We start from the raw sequence: 19,731 nt of genomic DNA, 5'->3' as shown, positions 1-19,731 counted from the left end.
TTTAATCAGCCTTGCATTTTCCTTCGTTAGTTCACCGGGACAACTGGTTTCTCCATACAAAAAGAAAGCGCTCAAGGTACAGTTCATTTGCGTTCCGTCCCGTTCTGTTTCCTTGAATGTAAAGAAAATCGAAAAAGACCGTTTGCTGGAAAATTTAAATGGATGGACCGAAAGGTGGACCTCGCGGTCTCGAGACTCTGCCCCAGGCTGCAAGTCGAGAATGTGGAGGCGTCGGAGGGAAAAGTCGTTTCTCAAAGAAGCCTCACGATAAGAGAGCTGGGCGCGGAAATGATTCTAGGTGAGGATTGTTTTGTTTGAGTGTTATAGAATATGTAAGCTCATATAAGTATGACGGGTCTTTTTGTCGTGAATGACGAGAAGAGAAAGAAATCCTTTCTTTGATCGTGTAATTATTTTTCAACTGGTCCGATCCGCAAACAAATAAAATTAAGAGTGTTCTCCCCCCCCCATCTGGTGCCCGATATATTCGTCCAATTTCCCATAAAAAAATTCGTGACATCGTCACAACCCTTATCTCCTTAACAATGGAGCCGAGGTCTGGACTTGAGTCAGTTGACCTCGTTCCTATTCCAACCAACTTCCAACCTCGTTCCCAGCGTCTCTCTTTATCTTCCCGCCCCCAAGAGCTCTTCTCTCGCTTTTGCCGGCGGGTAGCCTGAATTTCAGACCTCCCTCTGTGGTCGCCTACTCCCCTGAGTGGGCGGGCGGGAAGATGAGAGACGCTGGGAACGAGGTTGACCTCGTTCCTATGCAAATTTTGCGAAACAAACATGGCGAAGCGGCCAGAGTTTGCGGGAAGAGGCCCTTACAACAAGCAACGAGAGCACAGGAACTAAGATCTCATTCAATAGATCCTAATCGAGTGGATCGTGTTCATCCGGATGTAGTGCTTTGCGCACTTGTTGTAAAGTTTGGTTTGCCACTCGTCGGCTCCATGTTGCTCCGTCCTTGCAAGTGTTGCCAGCGGTTGTTCAGCGCCAAGTTCTCAAAATGATTTGCCCAGATGTGAATGATGGTGACCTTGCTCGCCTCTTCCAATGTGTGTTGAAACTGAAGAACTTTCCCTTCTCCGTCAACGATCCTGACCGATTCCACGTTTTCTCACCTCAGTGCGATCGATGCCTAGATGTACGTTGGCATTCACAACTGGCTAGTTTAATATAACAATCCGGTTCGAGTGGACTATTATAATATTAATGGAGCAAGCAAGTCTCTTCGCAACTGATGCGGTATTTTTTATGGGTACAGTAGATATGGAAACCCCAGTTCTGGATGGAACTTGTACGATCCCGGGGTTGTCAATTGATAATATCGATAATCGATAACATTCAATAACAATCGAATCTACCAATGGTGGACCTTCAACCAAAGGACCATATTGAATGTAAATAGTCAAAGTACAGAAATACCATTTTCTTTATTTATTTTTTTAATTTTATTTTTTTACAATGAGCGGACTTCCAAGGCTCTTGGGGGGGAGGAGGGGTTGCGGGCGCACCCATCGCATCCCTGCTCCCTACGGGCCTGGAGAAAAATAATCTTGATCTTCAAACATTTTTTCTTTAATAGGATATGTGTGGTGGTCACTTTTCCACGGAATAGCTACATTGATTTGGTTCTATCCACTGAATGAGCTGGAAATTTCTGGTTATGAAGCATTTGTGATTACTATTCTCTCTCCTATCTTCACTGGAATTGGCTTGCTGTTACAATTCTCTGGCACCATACATGGCTTCTAAAGCATTTTGGAGAGTTCTTTCTTTGGTGGGTGTGGCTTCTTTCCAAGCCCCAACGACCCTTATTAGATTAGTAATGTTGGCATTTGGTTGTGGAACAGCAATGCTCTGGTGTTGTGGAATGATATGGTACAAGGATCCTAAGGAAAGGTAAGAAACAGTTCAGTCTGTAAATTTGCCACAGAATGCTACAAGTTTTACGGAGGGGGGGGGGGGACTTGCATATGAAAGTGCGGGGATGCCTGTTGTCTCGCTTAGGGGTGTAAATTTCGGATTTTTGGTCTCGTTTAGGGTGTTCTGGGCAAAACACCAATATTTTTAGCCATAATGGTCTCGTTTAGGGTTACACAGGAAGAAATATTAAATATAAATTCTATTTAGTTTTTTGGTATCTTTTGGGGGTCAAGAAAAGCTTGAGCCACACCCAGATTGATCTCTTTTAGGGGTTCTTTTCAAAATTTCCGATGAGCATCCCCGTCCGTTTCATATAGGAGTTACTCCCGCCCCCTCCTTGACATACATTTTTTATAAATTCCTTTGACTGACTAGTAACACTGTACCATGCATTTCTTGAATGAAGTTCTGATAATTTAGAAGTACACTAATTATACAACATTCCCAAAATGATGATTTTTGTTATCCCCATCACCTTTGAAACAGATGGTGAAAGGAAAATTAATAAGATGTTAATCACTTTGTGAGGGAGGCGCAGTGGCCTAATAGTTAGTGTGCTGCATGCTGGACTCTGGATCGAGTGGATCGGGTTCAAGTCCTGGCTGGGGTCACTGTGTTGTGTTCTTGGGCAAGACACTTTACTCTCACAGTACCTCTGTCCACCCAGGTGTGTAAATGGGTACCAGTGAATTTAATGCTGGGGGTAGCCCCCAGGGGGGTACTCGAAGTATACATGACGGGGGGGGGGGGTGGTCCAACAGAGCTTCATATTGCAAACCCAAAAAATACACAAGCCTGAAATTTTAGACCCAAAAAATACCTGGCATCAAAATTTCCAACCCAAAAAAATACAAGACTTAAATACTTTATATTTTTCTGATCCACTGATCGCAATGAAAACCTGAAACGAAGAGTTCGCTCGGAGATAAGACCCCAAAAAATACGCATATTTTTTTAAGACCTAAACAAATACGTAACAGATCTCTTGACCTCTCAAAAATACTGAGCGTGTAAATTTTCAACCAAAAAATACACGTCGGACCCCCCCCCCCCATCATGTATACTTGAGTACCCTCCCTGGGGGGTAACCCTGCCATGGACTGGCACCCCAACCAGGGAGGGGGAAAATACTCCTAGTTGCTTCATGCTACTGAAACCAGGATAAGCTCTGGCCTGATGGGCCTCTAGGCTCAAATGCAGGCAGAACCTACCTACCAACCACTTTGTAAAGAGTAAAACTGCACCATTCCTTTGGGTTTATCATCTGGTCATTGTATCATCATAACTTTTTTATGAATACTTAAAACATGACAGCCATTTATTCTATTTTTTTTTTGCAGGGTTCTTTCATTCTGGGGCCTTATCTTAGGTCTGTTTCTGTTATTGGTATTGCGTATTTCATACATCACTGTCAACCCGATCTGGTCAGACGTCACCAGCAACAGGGTCATTCTTCTTATTGCTGTGATCGCCACCTTAGACCGAGTGTACCCTGGCTATATGATGTCAATCTCTCAGTCAGGAACTCAGTCCAAGTCATCAACTGAGCCTGTAGAAGCAAGGTTGTTTTGGCGCACCACGCCTCTGCGCTACAAGGAACTGGGCACTAGAGTGACAACAAACGCTTTCAATGTGGTTGCTGGAGCGTACACAACGAGCCCAAGGCGGCAAAAACCATACAAAAATGGATATTCTGCCAAAACAAATGGGTTTTCAGCACACAAAGAAGAGAAGCTTAAAGAGTCTTTTGTCGAGGAGTTTGAAAGCACGCCGTTCCAAGTGGCAGTTTTAACCTACTTATCAAACTTCCTTTTGTTTCTGTTCGGTCACTTGCGTGACTTTATGCGAAAATATGGCTTGGAAAGGTCGAAAGTGCCCAAAGAGTACGGAAACAAGGTTAGTTGTGTTAAAAAATAGTTTGTTTTGTTTTGTAACCAGGCTGAGGTCTTAGAAGTCATTAAAAACTTCAAGATCGGATACAATTATTAAAAGTCAGCTGTCTTCGTAAAACCATGAGTTTGCGTCGACCGAGTCGGTTTTGAGTCAATATTGTTGTAAAACTGCCTTGAAATTCACATTTTACTTTCCACAAATTGAATTCACAACATTTGGAATTTTTTTTCACTCAAGAATCAAGACTTGGTATTTGTTTTCGCGAAAATTCGTGGACGCGTGCTTCAAATGCAGCATGTTTATATGTTTCGTAATGTTTTGAGTCTCCACGCATGGGCAAGATGATGTTGTCATCGACCAAGAATAATGTAGTTTACCGCCTAATCACATTTTTTGTTTTAGGGGTTTGTCCCTCTGTATGCTGATTTTGATAGCTTCTACACAAGGAACATTTACACTCGTTCAAGAGACTGCTTCAACAGACCAATCTGCAGTGTGCCTGGTGCTGATATTGAACTTCTTGACAGAGTGTCTGATGATTATGGCTGGTCCTTTAGGTATGGTGATCCTGATTTCTCAAACCCTCCAATCCTTGAACCACCTGATAACTTGAACCAAAAGTCGTTTCCTTTGGTTTCCTTCTCTCAATCGAACACTGCAATTTTACCTTTCGACTTTTTGGACTCCTGGTCAAGCAATTTGTGTTCAAGTGGGTCACCCATTCTTGACCCCAGTGCTCTTCTCTTTTGTGCATGACTGACGGCAAGAAGAGCTCTAGGCAACCCTGGAACAGAGCCTATTCCCATTTGAAGTTTGTTAAAACAATGAAAACACTTCTGATTGGTCGATCTGTAACGCGCCAAAATTTAAACGTGCGTCGGGATGGTTGTCCTGGCCCCTGGGGAATTGAATGTTTGTGCTTTATGCAAATCAAAGATTGTGCACGCAATCGTAATATGTGCTGTTTTTGAATGTATTTCTGTTTGGAGACGACATCAACAGTCTCAGAGCAATTCTGTAGCCTTCTCCTTCTCAGAATATAAATGGATAATTATTGTAGCAAATTGTCAGGGCAACCCAACAGAATGTTGGAGGGGAATTTGCCGGGGGCTAACGTCCCCCCCAGGGGGAGTAGCAATAAATACTCCTAGTCATTTAATGCTATGAAAGCTGGAGTTCAGTTACGTGCTGGCCAGATAGGCCTGCACCCAGAGTTGTAAGAAGACTTTGACTGTTCCTTACTCAGGGCTGCAAATAATTTTTTTACTTGAAAGGACATAATTGTCCTACTAAGACACCATCTTGGTCGGACAAAACAAAATTGTGGTTGGGCAGACTTGCCGTAAAATGATTTATGATCAAAAAAGTCCGGACATTATGTACCACCACACTTGGGATTTTGTCGGACATAAACAAATTTTGGTCAGCCATTGTCCAATGACCTACTGTTATTTGCAGCCCTGCTACTCCTTCCTTTAAGTGAAATGTCCTTGACTTTTTTTCTTCTAGGAAAACTGGAGACACTACAAAGGCACTGAATCTTGGTTCTTATAACTACCTTGGGTTTGCGGAAAATGTTGGGCCATGTGCAGAGGCGGCAGAAAAGTCCGTACAGAAATTTGGTCTAGCAGGATGCAGCTCAAGACATGAGTATGGTGAGTGAATTGGCACACTATGTCTTATGTTTAATTTGGTCAGAGTAAAGCTGCAAAGGATCAGTGTACCAGAGTTTGTCATCTGATTGCGTTACTGGAGGGAATACTCCCAGATATAAGCTATATGGGTATGTGCCGCTGTGAAGGGTATGGTTTTCAAGAAGGTTAGCCTGGGATAGGGTAATAGAAATTTAGAGAGTTTTGTTTGACAACATTTGTATACCTGTCAACTTTTTCTGGGTCAAAGGCGTGAGATTTTTGTCCTGAGAGTGCCAGGATTTCCGAAGACGATACGACCATATCCGAAGTTTTCCGAAGACGTCCCATCTGAAGTAGTCCGAAGACCTCCCGAACATGTCCCAATCTCAGTGTGTGGATTTTGTTGCTAAACACAACCTCGTTCCCAATGCTTTTCTCTGAGATTTCGGGGAACGTGTCATCATTTACTCATTTTACATGGAGTTTTCGCTTCTCACATTGGTTTGAGTTCACATACAGTGTATTTTTGGAAATGTATCAATTATGGTTGTAATAACTTTTCGACTAGGCGTGAGAAATGGGTTCGTAAGCATGAGTTGGCGTAAAATAGGGTACTTGTGTAAGGATTTCAGAGTCCCAGCAACACACCCTCACCCAAAAGTTCCTAGTCTGTTGAGAGCATTTCCCCTCCCCCAGGATTGTGTGATTTGCAACATGATTGGCTGTTAAAAACAGACTTAAGAAAATGGAAAATTTCTCTCTTCATTTAAGGTTCTCTTCACCTTCATGATGAACTGGAGACTCTTGTGGCTCGATTTGTTGGCAAGCCTGCAGCAATAGCATTTGGAATGGGTTTTGCCACCAACTCCACTAACATACCCACCCTAGTGGGCAAGGGAGATTTGATAGTCAGTGATAAACTGAACCACCGCTCCCTTGTGCTGGGAGCAAGATTGTCAGGAGCGAAAATTAAAGTCTTCAAACATAATGGTAAGAATTAACATGTACTTAGGTTCGAATAATTCATGGAAATCCCAAAACAGCATGAACAGTTACTGTTAGTAGAACCCTGTCTTTAAACGTGACAAACTCATTTGCATATTATTTGATTGCTGTTAAACTTTGAGAGGTGCAGTGGTCTAAAAGGTGTGCATATTACATTGTACATTAGTTTATCCTCTGGCACACGTGGTTACAAGAAAACAGATAGACATACCAATATTAAACCAAAAACAAGGCCTGCGAACATTAAAATAATAATTTATACACTTAATGACTGGTCCCGAGAGAATCAGTTAATTTTGTTTCCCAAGAATCTCAGCTCCTCCTGGGGAAACATTGAGATTCGAGGGAAACAGAATTAACTGGTTTCCCTAGGGACCAGTCATTAAGTGGTTTGTTATAATTATAGCGTGAGAAAAACTTAGAAAAATAATGGCGGTCCGTGTTGGTCAACATTTGCGGGTAACAGTGCACTGTTACCCTCTGACATCATCAGGGTTGCCACAGTCAGGGAAAAGTCAGGGGAAAACAAAAATTTTTCAAGGTCAGGGAAAAGTCAAGGGATTTTGCAAAAAGTCAGGGCAAATCTTAGCTCATGTCAAAGTCAGTGAAAAGTCAGGGAATTTTGGCTGAACTAAATAACTGGCCGCGGCTGCGGCGTGGCGTTCGGGTCTCTTTGGCTGTGTGCCCGGTGTGGACTGTTTCCACTCAGTCATTCCTGCTGTTGTGAGTGCTGCCTGGTCGGTTCCAGTGGTGCAGCACCAGTTCTTTTTGTTTTTTTTGTCCTGTCTCCGGTCGTGTCCCGCCTCGGGTCATGGTCTCTTCTCCCGGCCCGTATTCTGTCTTCCCATCTTGTCTCTGTTCGTGTGTTCCTGTCTCGCGGGTATGCGGCGGCTTCTTGCTTGATTTCTTTCGTCGGGCCAAACAGACCGCGCGTGCGGGCATGCGTGTCACGCTCGCTAAAAATAAAATAGATTTGTTGGTGAAGTCAAATGCCATGCGTTCAAAATCCCTTGAAAAACGTAAAGAGGTCGATTAATGAAGAGAAGACTATCGATGATCTGCAAAGGAAGCTGAAGCAAATGTAAACGTGGATTTAGCTTAAGATTCGATAATTCACCCAATGCAAGGTCAGTAAAAATTGTTTTGAGGTCAGTGAAATGTCAGGGAAAAGTCAGGTATTTTTTGGGTTCTAACGAATGGCAACCCTGATCATATATTTTGCAATGTTGCCTTCGAGATAGAGTTTTGGCAGGGAACAGTTTTTATTGTTAGGATGTCGTGTGACCACAATAAAAAAAAAGGGGGGGGTGCTGGGGAAAAGTTTTTAGATAAATATATAATACACTGAAAAATAAATGTCTTGGGGCATGCTCAAAATTATATTCAACAAAAATAAAAATCAAGCTTTACAACAGAGAGATTTTTGTGTCTGAGATATGGGGGGCTTATTTTCAGGGGTGAGAGCTTATTTTCAGAATTTTATGGTGCTGAAATGTTTAATACATGTAAATGTATACTTGTGCATCTCAGATATGAAGAGCCTGGAAAATATTCTTCGTGAGTCAGTTGCCCAGGGACAACCTCGCACCCACAGACCTTGGGGGAAAATACTCATTATTGTTGAAGGTATCTACAGGTAAGGCCTTTTGATCAACAGCTACTGTACCTTTAATAAAGTGGCATGCAGTGATATAAGACAGTTCTTGATTGGTTGGCCATTGGGATAGCACTCCTTTCCGATAATAGCAGTTCTAGATCTTGCCTTAAATTTTGACGAGAGTTAAATAAAGCTGGTTAAATTAAGTTGGTTTCCCTAAAATGTAAACAAACAATTAAAATAATGGTTGAGATGTAACACAAAAGTATGCACTTTGCTGTAGCTTAGTTTTCACACTGCCTTTGGGTTCTTTGATGGTTTGTTCTGGACTTGCTCGAGCTGGTCTGTAAAAAGCTATCCCCCCATATGCGTTAATTTCAAATTGTTGTGTGTATTTACCACGTCATGGCAAACAATTTTACAACCAATCTTATTGACTGACATTAATTATTTTGTGCTGTCTGACTAATGAAAATTATTTCAGTCTTTTCCTCCTAAACAAAACGTTAATGGAACATACCCTTATTGCATACTACAGAAAAAAATATCTCTTGACTGTTGCGTGTTTAATTTCTAGTATGGAGGGCTCCATTGTGAGGTTGCCAGAGGTAGTGGCCCTTAAAAAGAAGTACAAAGCGTACATTTTTCTTGACGAGGCCCACAGTATTGGTGCCATGGGCCCCAATGGAAGGGGTGTTACAGATTACTTTGGTGTGGACTCCGCTGATATTGATAATTTCATGATGGGGACATTTACCAAGAGTTTCGGTGCTGCAGGGGGATACATTGCGGCAACTAAGGTCAGTTTCAATTTTTGTTTTTTGTACACAAGCATGCACTGTATGTTTCACTATATACACCATATTGAAGAAACATTGACCCTGTGAAAAGCATAAACCATGAATGAGAAGACCTAATGGGATTCTGGGTAGACAACATTGGTACACTAATAATAAATTATTCCATTCATTTATAATTAAGATATTTTTCCTTCTTTGAGAGTTTTAAAAGCACGATTTATGCAACCTGTCTTATTAAAATGACCATTCCATCACAGATAATGATTATTTTTTTTTCCGTTTTCCCAGTAAACATTAATTTTGGGTCACATTACTTATGGTTTATGCTTTTCATGGGTCAACATTTCTTCATTCAGGTGTATACGTGTACATGAATATTATAAGACAAGTAAGACTTATGCTCATGGTCAGTGGAAACCAGTCCGAGTTTGAGAACCTCTGCTTAGTGTGCATTTGTAACTTGATTGAAATTAGTTACTTTGTCGATTGTCAGTTAATTCATTATGGATGTAACATACTCATGGTTTTATTCCACAGGAAATAATTAGCCACATCCGAGGAAGTTCTCACAGTGCAGCATACGCTTCCTCCATGTCACCCCCAGTGGTGATGCAAATCATCTCATCCATGAAAATAATCATGGGTGAAGATGGCACAGACAAAGGTTGGTTGATTCAGGGTTTCAGTTCAAAACAAACCGGCGACTGCCGGAGTACTGCCAGCTACTTGATTATATGTCGCCGGTTTCTCTGGTCATAGCAATCACTGAGCTCGTGACAAACAAGCTCGGTTTTGTCACAGCCACCTACTCTTCCAGTTGCTGGCACCTACTACAAAACATTTTGAAACCCTTGGATTAGTAATAGTAATTGGACTGAGTGGAGTACTTCAGGAGTTCGGCGGTTTCGCCGGCGCGCGCGGGCGTCGTCGGCATGCCGCTGGCGGTCTCTTCGGGGTCTTTGGTCTTTTGGTGGTCATGCTTTCAACTGGTTGTACACAGTGGGCAGCAAGAAGGAACCATTTATATGGGGTTGCGCGGGGGGTCCATCCAATGAGTGTTCAGTCTGACCCGGGTCGTGTTTCGGTTATGGATCGGATATCATAAATTGTTGTGGAATTGTGAATTGTGAATGGTTGTGATCATGTGATTTTGTGTGAACTGTCAAGAATGACTGCCTCAAATTCATACATGTACTTGTGGAACTTTTGCATTATGAGTAATTAAAGTAATTTACAATAAATGATGCTGTGTTCCATATGGTACACAATTGCATAAAATGTAGTTTAAGACTGATCTGGCAACTGGCTAATTTACAATCTGAAAGAGGGCTTATCACCGGTGGAAATTTCACCAGAAAACAAAGTTACACAGGCCAAAAAAGCCGGCTGAGCTTGTTAATGAGCCTTCTAAGTTTTTTCTTAGCTTAATGCCTGCTGGTACTATAGAGCTACTGTTTTAAGTCTCTCAGTCTACTGTAGTTTTTGCAATACAAGAAAACTACTGACCAATTAATTCAATTTTGACTCTTACAGGAAAGAAAAAACTGATTGCTTTGGCTGAAAACTGCAAGTGAGTAATTCTGTCTACATTTGTACCTCTTCTTGCGGACACCTCTAATAAATACAGACACATGCTACCTTTTTTTTTTTAATTTTTTTATTTTTTTTTTATTTTTTATTTTTTATAAATTAATGAAATCTTTATTACACGCAACACTACTACAGAGAAATACATATTTACAACGGGCTATTTACAAGAGACATACTTTTTACATGAACATTTTCAAAAGGAAAGAAAAAATTGTTAATTACAAGGATAACTAATTATGACTACCTCTAAAATATACTGAATTCTTACTCACAATACAAAGCTAAAGTACAATACATTACGCTAATTACATTAATACAACGAGAAACATTTTAAATAATGACTTACTAGCTTTAAAACATAGATTATTTGTATACGGTTCCTTTCTTATTCTACATATACGTCCCTAATAGCTCGCAATACAAAACACTATTCACACTACGTTACTTACTTACTTACTTTTTACAAAAGACAATAAATTAAAAAAGTTACAAAAAAAAAAAAAAAAAAAAGAGAGTGAAATGCTACCGATGATGTGATAAATATTTAAAAGAAATCTTTCCACTTAAAATTAAAATGAGAGAGTTTATTTGCACGTAAGGCGATGTACTTTTCGAGATTTATTTTTTCTCGAACGTAACCGACAAAATCCGCAAATTGATATTTTTTGTCATTTTTAGCGCAGATAAACAGGAAACACTTGCCAATGAGTATAAGGTGGTTGATGGTTTGAAGCGAAGATGAGCCTTTTAAGACGCCATATATTATTTCATTTTCTGTCAAAGCTGTCACGCTATGCTCTTTGCATTGTAAGCGGTACCACTCGGTAAATTCGTTCCAGAACGATAACGCCAATGAACAGTGCACAAATAAATGAGAGATAGATTGCTCTGTATCAGGGCAAAATGGACAAGTAGGTGAATCGATAATTTGCATTTTGTAGAGAAGGCTGTTGGTGTTAAGAATATTATGTATTAATTTGAACTGAAACACGGATAATTTAACTTCTTTTGTTACAGCAAAGGGAAGTGAGTATATTTTGCGACGTTGCGATGGATCAAAACCACACTTGATGAGTCTTTTTTCTGCCGTAGGTGGAGGTAGATTTTTTCCATTAATCAACAGATGATATATGACTTTACACGTTAGGTTTTCTATAGTTGGCGTCGAGGAGGAGAGGTTTTCGGTTTGTGGCTGTTTTAAAAGCTCTTTCCAAGCACTTGGTATTGCAGATAAAAGCCCGTAGTATTGTAGAAAGTTGCAGTTTATATGGAATTTTTGTTGGAAGGACTGAAAAGAAATAAAGCGTCTTTTTTGTTCATCTACGAGACTGGATACGTTTTTAATGCCGCCGATGTGCCAGTTTTGAAAGAACACTGACTTTTTATTTATTTTTATAAATTGATTATTCCATATAATTTGGTTTAGTACGTCGCTCTTCGTCTTAGGTACATTATTGGATAACTCTTGCCAGTAAGTTATTACATCGTTGTAAAATTTCGGAAGCGATTTATCTAAATTTATGCATTTGACATCGTAGTTGCACTCGAAAATTAGTGTTTCACCTACGCTTGATAGCAGTGAAATTGGTATAGCTTTCCATGGTGCGTCATCTGTGGAACATAAGCGCTTTACCCAACATAATTTTAGAGCTTTATCGAATACCGTGAAGTCAGTCATATTAAGACCCCCTTCTTCTTTGCATTTGATGATCGTAGATCTTTTTATTTTAGGCTGCTTATACTTCCAAATGAAATTAAAAATAATTTTGTTGACCTCTTCCGTAAAGCCACTGGGAGTTTCCAGCACGCTACACACAAACGTGAGTTTCGACAGCGCAAGTGTTTTGACTATATTAATTTTGCCATAAATAGAAATATCTCTTGATGACCAAATGTTGAGAATTTTTTTGAGCGACCCGAGTTTATCATAAAAGTTTTTTCCAATTGCGCGTTCGTCATTATATGAAAAATAAATTCCGAGCGCATATATCGGCTCTTCACTAAGTTTTAAGTTCAAGATTTTATCTTTGCGCAGACGCCATGACCCTAACCAAAGGAGTTCTGACTTGGTTTGGTTAATCCGAAGGCCGGAAACATGTTCAAATTTTTCTAGAAGGTTAAACAGATTGGTTATCGATTGAGTGTCCTTTACAAATACGGTGGTGTCATCGGCATACTGAGCAAGTTTCGCAGTTTTTCCGGGTGTGATTTCAATACCTTTTATTGTAGCTGATTGTCTAATCGCATTACCTAAGACTTCTATACCTATAATAAAAAGTAATCCCGACAAAGGGCATCCTTGCCTCACGCCTCTGGATAGCGTAAAGTGTTGACTTGCAAAACCGTTATTAAGTACGCAGCTAGATATGTCGTTATAGAATATTTTAACCCATTGTTGGAGTTGAGGACCAAATTTAAATATTTCAAGACATTTTTGTAAGTAATTCCATTCGATAGAGTCAAAGGCTTTTTCGAAGTCCAGGAACACTGCTGCACCAGGCATATTTCTTTGTTTTGTGAACGACATTATATCGGAAATAGCTCTTATACATTCTCCAATATATCTACCTTTTATATACCCTGCTTGACAAGGGTGAATAATCTTTGGCAATACTTTCTCTAGACGCATTGCAATGGCTTTAGTAGCAATTTTATAATCGGTGTTTAGCAAAGTAATTGGTCTCCAGTTTTTCAAAAACTCTAAGTTTTTGTCTTTTTTAGGAATAAGCGATATAATTCCGTGTCTTTGGGAGATTGAAAGCTTTCCTGTTTGAAAAGCATAATTGAAACTGTCAACCATTAATTTTCCTAGGGGATCCCAGAAGCGACGATAAAACTCAATGGTAAAGCCGTCTGATCCAGGTGTTTTATCGTTTTGAAAATTACTAATTGCTTTCGCGCATTCTTCAAGTGTTAGCATCCCTTCGCACTGCTTAGCTTCGACGTTGTTTAAAGAAGTAAGCCCTTCAGATTCAAAGAAGAAAGCGAAATTTTTGCTTTCTGGGTCAGTTTGTTTGGAACTGTAAATTTTTTTATAAAAGTTAGCTTCTTCTTCTAGGATTAGTTTGGGGTCGGATAAAATAGTATCGTTATCGGTTGTCAGCGAAGTTATGTGTTTTTTCTTATGGTTTCTTTTCTCTAGGTTGTAAAAGTATTTGCTGTTTTTTTCCCCGAACTCGTACCATCTAGCTTTGCTACGGAGCATGGCACCTTGAGTTCTGCCCGCTATGATTTCTTTTAATTTACTCTTGACGCGATCCATTTTGGCTTTGGTGGTGTCACTAAAATTAGAACGTAGTTGTTCTTGTAATTTACTAAATTGTTGTAGAAGTTCTTTCTCTTCATCACTTTTTTGTTTAGCTTTTCTTTTGGAAAACACGACTGTAGTAGCTCTAATTTCCATTTTGACCATTTCCCAGAATAGTCCTTTGTCTGCAAGGTCTGCATACTTTGATAAGAATGTGGGAATACTCTTGGTGATACGTTCAACATATTCATTGTCTGTAAGTAATGAGTTATTAAATTTCCAAAATCCTGGGCCCCGTTTCGCTTCTTTTTGTTCATAGTTTATGTGGAGCTGAAGTGCTGAATGATCTGAAAAAATGTTGGAAACTATCCAGTGGCAATCGGTTATAAGGTTTTGCATATTTTGAGACGCGAAGAAATAGTCTAATCTGCATTGAATTTTCAAGGATGCGTTGCTCCAAGTGAAGCCAGGCATATTCGGGTGCTTTTGTCTCCAAATGTCCACAAGATCGAAGGTATTTTTCAGCTGATTGATTTCTTGAATAACGGTTTTTTTGCTTTCAAAAGAGCGCCCGCCACGTTTATCGAGGTTGCTCAGAGCGCAATTAAAATCTCCACCAACTAACACCTTTTCATTAACAACTTGGTTTAACGCTGATGTCGACAAGTCCCTAAGGAACTTCACCTGCTGTGTTTGATCGTTTGGTGCATAAACATTCAAGAAATTAAGTTTTGATCCATCGATAAACGCTTCTAAAAGGATATATCTACCGTTTTTGTCGGTGATTTGTTTCTCGATCGTTACATCTAATCTGGGTTTAAACATAATCATAACGCCTCGGCTGTGTGTTGAGCCATGACTAGAAAAAATTTTCCCGCCCCATTCGGCTTCCCATAAGTTTATATTTTGCGAAGAAGAATATGTCTCTTGCAAGAAAATAACGTCCGATTTTTGCTGGTGGAGCCATCTAAATACTTGCCTTCGCTTTGAGGTCTTGTTCAAACCTCTTACATTAAGTGATATGACTTTCAGGCTCATCTAAGCTGTGCATACAAAAAAAACTCCGATCTTTACAATTTGCGAATTTTGACGGTTCGGCGATGGTGATAACTAATGAAAGTAATAATAACAATAATAATAATAAAGATCTAGAAAGACTTCTAATTTGTGATTTAGCTCGAATATAAACAAAGCGACATTGAACAACAATACGGCTAACATACACTATAGAACTAAAGATAGACATCAACAAAACTAGCAACTGAAATAAAACACAACACACAAAAAACCTGCTACGCATCTGAAGCAGGTTACCTTGTCTGAAACGTGCGAAAGCACTCCTTAGAGTTCCACAAAGGCAAATTACAGTATCTGGCTTAGCCACTTTCCATTATTCGACCATAAAGCGGGAAGTTCTTTGTCTCAGGACCGCGATAAACAGCATTTTCAATAATCAGTTTTTCGACGTTAAAGAAAGCCATCTTTCTTTGTTCCTTTGCTTTCTTGAGCACTGGATGTAGCTTTTTCCTAATTTCATCTACTTCTTTCGGGAAGTCATCAGAAACGCCATATTTTTTACCTTTGGGCAAGTTCTTAATGCGTGATTTAATAAACTCTTTGTCCTGAAAGAAGGATACTTTGGCGATTATAGGCCTCGGTTGTCTTTTATCTTCCTTTGGTCGCGTTGGTATCCTATGCACTCTTTCGAATTCGATTTCCTCGAGTTCGCCACTCGGTATTTTCATTTCTTTCTGCAAAAATTGCCTAAGTTTCCTTTCCGTATCTCTCGGTGATTCGTGGTCATCATCCTGTATACCGAAGAATTTGATATTGTTTCGTCGGTTGTGGCATTCTTGTTTGATCAATCGTCTTTCGAGTCCATCTACTTTGGCAATTTTGTCGCTTGCGGCTGCAAGCTTGGTCGCGGTCGAAGCGGCTTCATTCTTTAGTTCGGCTATTTCGGCCTGCGAAAGTTCCAAACTTTCTCTCAAGGCGTTCTTTTCTTTTTCGAGCTCTACTACTTTGGCTTGTAGTTGTTTTATTTCAGGAAGCATCGACAGAACTTTGTCTAGTTTCTCTTGTATGCCATCTAGCTTCTTGCTGCACATGGTGCAGCCATGATTGTGTTCTTCATCACCCGCACCCTCTTCGTCCGTTTGTGAGCCACACTCTCGAATTCGTTTTCTTCTTCGACTTTCTCTAACTTCTTCTTTAGGTTCTCTGGTCGAAGGTTGGTTTAATCCGTCATCTGCCCCTGCAGACATCTTGAAATTACATAGGGACTAGCGGAGCGCTGGAAAACGTGTCCGCCATCTTTGCTACCTTTTTACATGAAATTTGTCGCGACACGTCAATTTCGCCATTTTGAGGCGCGCTGCTGGGAGCTCCGCTAAAATGGACACCCACCTCCACCCCTTTTGTGTCTGTATTGAAGAGGTTCAACTGCATCCCAGGGGGGGTACTCGGGATTTCAAGTGACGGGGATGATCGAAGGATTTTCTTGGGTTTGTAATTTTTGTCTCTGGGATTGGGTAGAAAAAACTGGCAAGTACTTTTTTTTTTATTTAAGTAGGGATTTTTTGGGTATTACAAACAATCTAAACATTTGTGGTAGTGCCTTGGCTGTGTAGTTCTGCAAATAAAGTACAAACAAACGTGTTTTGCTGTTGATTTTTGGGGGTTAATTTTTGGTTTTGGGATTTGGGTTTTGATTTTTGTCCCCCATTCGATCATCCCCATCACTTGAAATCCCGAGTACCCCTCCTGGGGACTGAATGTAATTGAAAATTGCTTCCGTGATTCGCCAAGAGTACATGTCAGCGTGCTTGTGCTATTTCTTATTTGGGTCTGATCGGGCACTTCAACGAGGATTTGCCAGTAATCAAGCACTCTTGGTCCCAGGATTAGTGGTACATTGTAAATTACTGACTTAACCGTTTTAGGCGCTACACACGTGCATCAAGCTATTGTACGTGCAATGAACGTAATTGCAAAAGCACCCTTAAAAACAGTGCATGTTATGTAGGTCATCAAATACCTTAGATGTATCCTGGTAGGTTATATGTATACATCATACACTTACCTGTAATTGCATGTATGTTCTAACATAACGTGGTGTTTTTTTTTCCTTAGATACTTCAGACAAAGACTCAAAGAGATGGGATTTATCGTGTATGGTCATGATGCCTCGCCTGTTGTCCCTCTTCTCATTTTCATGCTGGGTAAACTTGCGTAAGTAGGCCTTTCTTTTGTATCACTTGGCCACTGTTGACTCGTCCACTTAATTTTAAGAAGAAATGGTGTTTTTAAGACTATAGGTTTGTTTTTCATCCCACCCTTGATGGAAAGTCAATTAGAAAATCTAATTCCAGTAATAAAAACAGAAGGCGAAATTAGTGTGCCTGCAAAGTTTCAGCATACTTGTTGGACGTAGTAGCATTTGGTTTTAGACATGACATCCTTGTGTGTGTGGGAAAATTTGACTTATTCTTGAAAATGATCTCATACAAGCAAAACCTTCCATTTAAAAAGGCTCTGAGCTTTTACGTAACGCACAGTGTGTGTAAACTGAGCTTTTTGTCACACTGCGTGGGATCCCTGTGCCCTAAATATTGCTGACACATGTTATTGCTGATACTCTGTTACTTTAGATCAGGTAGTTTTCTTTGCATATCATTCATCATAAATTAAAACCATTGTGCTCTCTATGTAGTGCGTTTAGCCGTGAAATGCTCAAGAGGAACGTAGCTGTTGTTGTGGTTGGCTTTCCCGCCACTCCGCTGATTGAATCTCGCGCCAGGTTCTGCCTGTCAGCTGCTCATACGCGGGAGACGTTGGACAAGGTGGGTGTTATGCATACAGCTTATTAAACAGTGGAGTATTTGTCGTCATGTTTTTTTTTAAATTTGTTTTGATAGTGTTGTTGTCTTGTGACTTCTCTGAAATTGAAACCAGGTAAACAAACTAGTTTGGCAGTTTAAGTTGTACGAAGCGCTTGCGTGATGTCATAGAGTACAATCAGTCTCTTTTTACCGCGCAGAAACTGGTGGGGGGCGGGGTGGGGCACAAAAAAATTCGCGCTGGAATCCAACCACCCTAGGCCTGCAATTTTTGCTTCGTGCTCGACGATTTCTGAGGGACAGTGACTGTTTGTAGTCTTGTGAAGCTACATGTGAACCTTCAGTCCAAAGATTGAATATATCCATGACTGATTAGGGTTTTACATCGCTCGTGATTGTGTGTGAAGTGAGTACTGTCATGAGTCCAAACACATTGTTCACGGGCGAACAAAAAGCTTGTGATGACTAGAACCTAGTCTCCTTGACTGTGACACAGCAATCTTCCCGCAAACCTCTATAGGGTATAGGGTTAAGTAGTTCAAGTATCTCGCCTTTGACCTCAGAAGCAGAACCGACACTGTCAGACTTGAAGACTACCTTATTACATGTAATTTTCGCGACACTTTAATTTCGCGAATTTCGCGATTCTAAAAAAATCGCCGGAAATGAAAGTGACGCGAACAATAAGTGTCGCGAACATAACATGACGCGAATATTAAGTGACTCGCATATGTCAGTAAATGGATGTTGTCGTCAATTGACTTGTAGACATTGTGAGAACTGCTCTGTCGTTGCTATTGCCGAGATTAAGTCTCCTTGCGTTTTTGTTAATTTTGACGTTATTGTTCCTTCGATGAAGTTGTTTTATATAATTCAAAGGCATGTCAAAATATATTGCCAAGAAAATGTAAATTGTGTCTCACTCAAAAACGCGAAATTAAAGTAATTCAAAATACAAAATTTTCGCAAAATCACGAAATTTAAGTGTCGCGAAATATGTGCACCTCAAAATCGCGAAATTAACGTGTCGCGAAAATTTCATGTAATAAGGTATGCTATTGGATTTGCAGGGGTCAGAAAAGGTAACGGAGAAGCTAGTCAGAGCCAATAAATTGGTGGAAAGAAAACCCCTTTTTGGAAGCGAAGATAAGTGATAAGAGGCCGTCATTTGAAGTAACTTTTCTTTTGTTATTTTCCAGGCTCTCGAGGCCATCGACGAAGTGGGAGACATTCTTCAGCTCAAGTACTCGAAACAGACGAAGAAAAAATAACTGAATTTTTTTTCCAGACAGAAGTCTGTCTTGTAACATAGACATCGAATCCTGAAATTTAAATCATGTTCTAAATAGTTTAATCTCTTAATGACACACCAATATGACTAAAGGCTCAGCCTCTCTCCTCGAACTCGCCTGGAAATCAGTTAAAACGAGGCAAACATTCGTGATGTTTAATCTACAGTAGCCGTGAATTCAGTAAAAATCTCGTTAATTTTTAAAGTTTAGTTTTCTTGAGATGCGAACTCCGAACTTTCGGGACTTGCGAATTGCCGGAATTACTTAAGATGACGTACCATGGTTTAAGTGCTCGCTCTTTAGTTCTGTCTGATTGGATAAAAAAGGCGGGAAAACTTCAGGGCTTGTTTATTATACTGATTATGTAGACAACGAACGGTCCGCCGTGCAGTGTTTTCGTTAAATCAGTAAGCAATAAGAAGAACAAAAGTTGTGTGACAAGTATTGCGTGATTTCATTATTGGAAAAGAGATGCACATTTTGAGAAAAACGGCGCTCCCTTTTGGAGCTTTTTTGTGTGTGTTTTTTTTATGTTGATATGTAGGGCAATAATAAGAATAGAGTCATGTATGTGATCAAGACCTGGCAACGGATCGGTTGAAACAGAAATAAATGGTAGTGCAATAAAATACTTGTGAAGGTCGACTCTGTGTGTACCGTAAATGATCTAAAAAACGCCAACTCTCAAATAAGCGCCTTCAAATAAACGCCTCCCTGAAGTGTAAAGTTTGTATTAGACGCCCCCTTCTAATAAACGCCCCTGCCTCGTCCCCAGGCGCCGGTCGGCCGGACGGCAAAGGCGGTAAGGCGGGAAAACAGGGAGCGCGGGGGTTGATGGTTAGGGAGCGAGCCGGGGAGCGAGCCGCGGAGCGGAGTCCGTTTTCCCGTCCGCATCAGGCCCAC

At 40.4% G+C, this 19,731-nt stretch overlaps 1 protein-coding gene across 4 annotated transcripts; it reads left to right on the top strand.

Moving 5' to 3' along the window:
* The first annotated feature begins 768 nt into the window (after positions 1-768).
* Positions 769-19,269, top strand: LOC144635899 (serine palmitoyltransferase 2-like). Of its 4 annotated transcripts, none has more exons than XM_078495015.1 (13): positions 769-1,149; positions 1,591-1,907; positions 3,272-3,827; positions 4,227-4,381; positions 5,334-5,479; positions 6,230-6,448; positions 7,994-8,099; positions 8,638-8,860; positions 9,398-9,524; positions 10,394-10,430; positions 16,830-16,928; positions 17,410-17,539; positions 18,736-19,269. In XM_078495015.1, exons 2-13 carry the CDS (start codon positions 1,750-1,752, stop codon positions 18,805-18,807), a joined length of 2,028 nt encoding a protein of 675 aa, XP_078351141.1. In that variant the 5' UTR covers positions 769-1,149; positions 1,591-1,749; the 3' UTR covers positions 18,808-19,269. The 4 variants fall into 4 exon arrangements, with proteins under 4 accessions (XP_078351141.1, XP_078351139.1, XP_078351140.1 ...); XM_078495013.1 differs by having other exon boundaries at positions 769-1,405; XM_078495014.1 differs by having other exon boundaries at positions 769-1,418.
* The last annotated feature ends 462 nt before the right edge of the window (positions 19,270-19,731 follow it).

Source organism: Oculina patagonica, chromosome 13, assembly GCF_052425735.1.
Source record: "Oculina patagonica isolate OP01 chromosome 13, crgOcupat, whole genome shotgun sequence".
Taxonomy (NCBI): Eukaryota; Metazoa; Cnidaria; class Anthozoa; order Scleractinia; family Oculinidae; genus Oculina; species Oculina patagonica.
This window is presented reverse-complemented; position numbering and strand designations above follow the sequence as displayed.

Bases quoted from the DNA above. Each gene is read 5' to 3' on its own strand.
- LOC144635899 (XM_078495015.1), top strand. From the start codon at position 1,750: ATGGCTTCTAAAGCATTTTGGAGAGTTCTTTCTTTGGTGGGTGTGGCT. The intron at 1,908-3,271 runs GTAAGAAACAGT...TTTTTTTTGCAG, and splicing joins TACAAGGATCCTAAGGAAAG to GGTTCTTTCATTCTGGGGCC. The intron at 10,431-16,829 runs GTGAGTAATTCT...TTTTTTCCTTAG, and splicing joins GCTTTGGCTGAAAACTGCAA to ATACTTCAGACAAAGACTCA.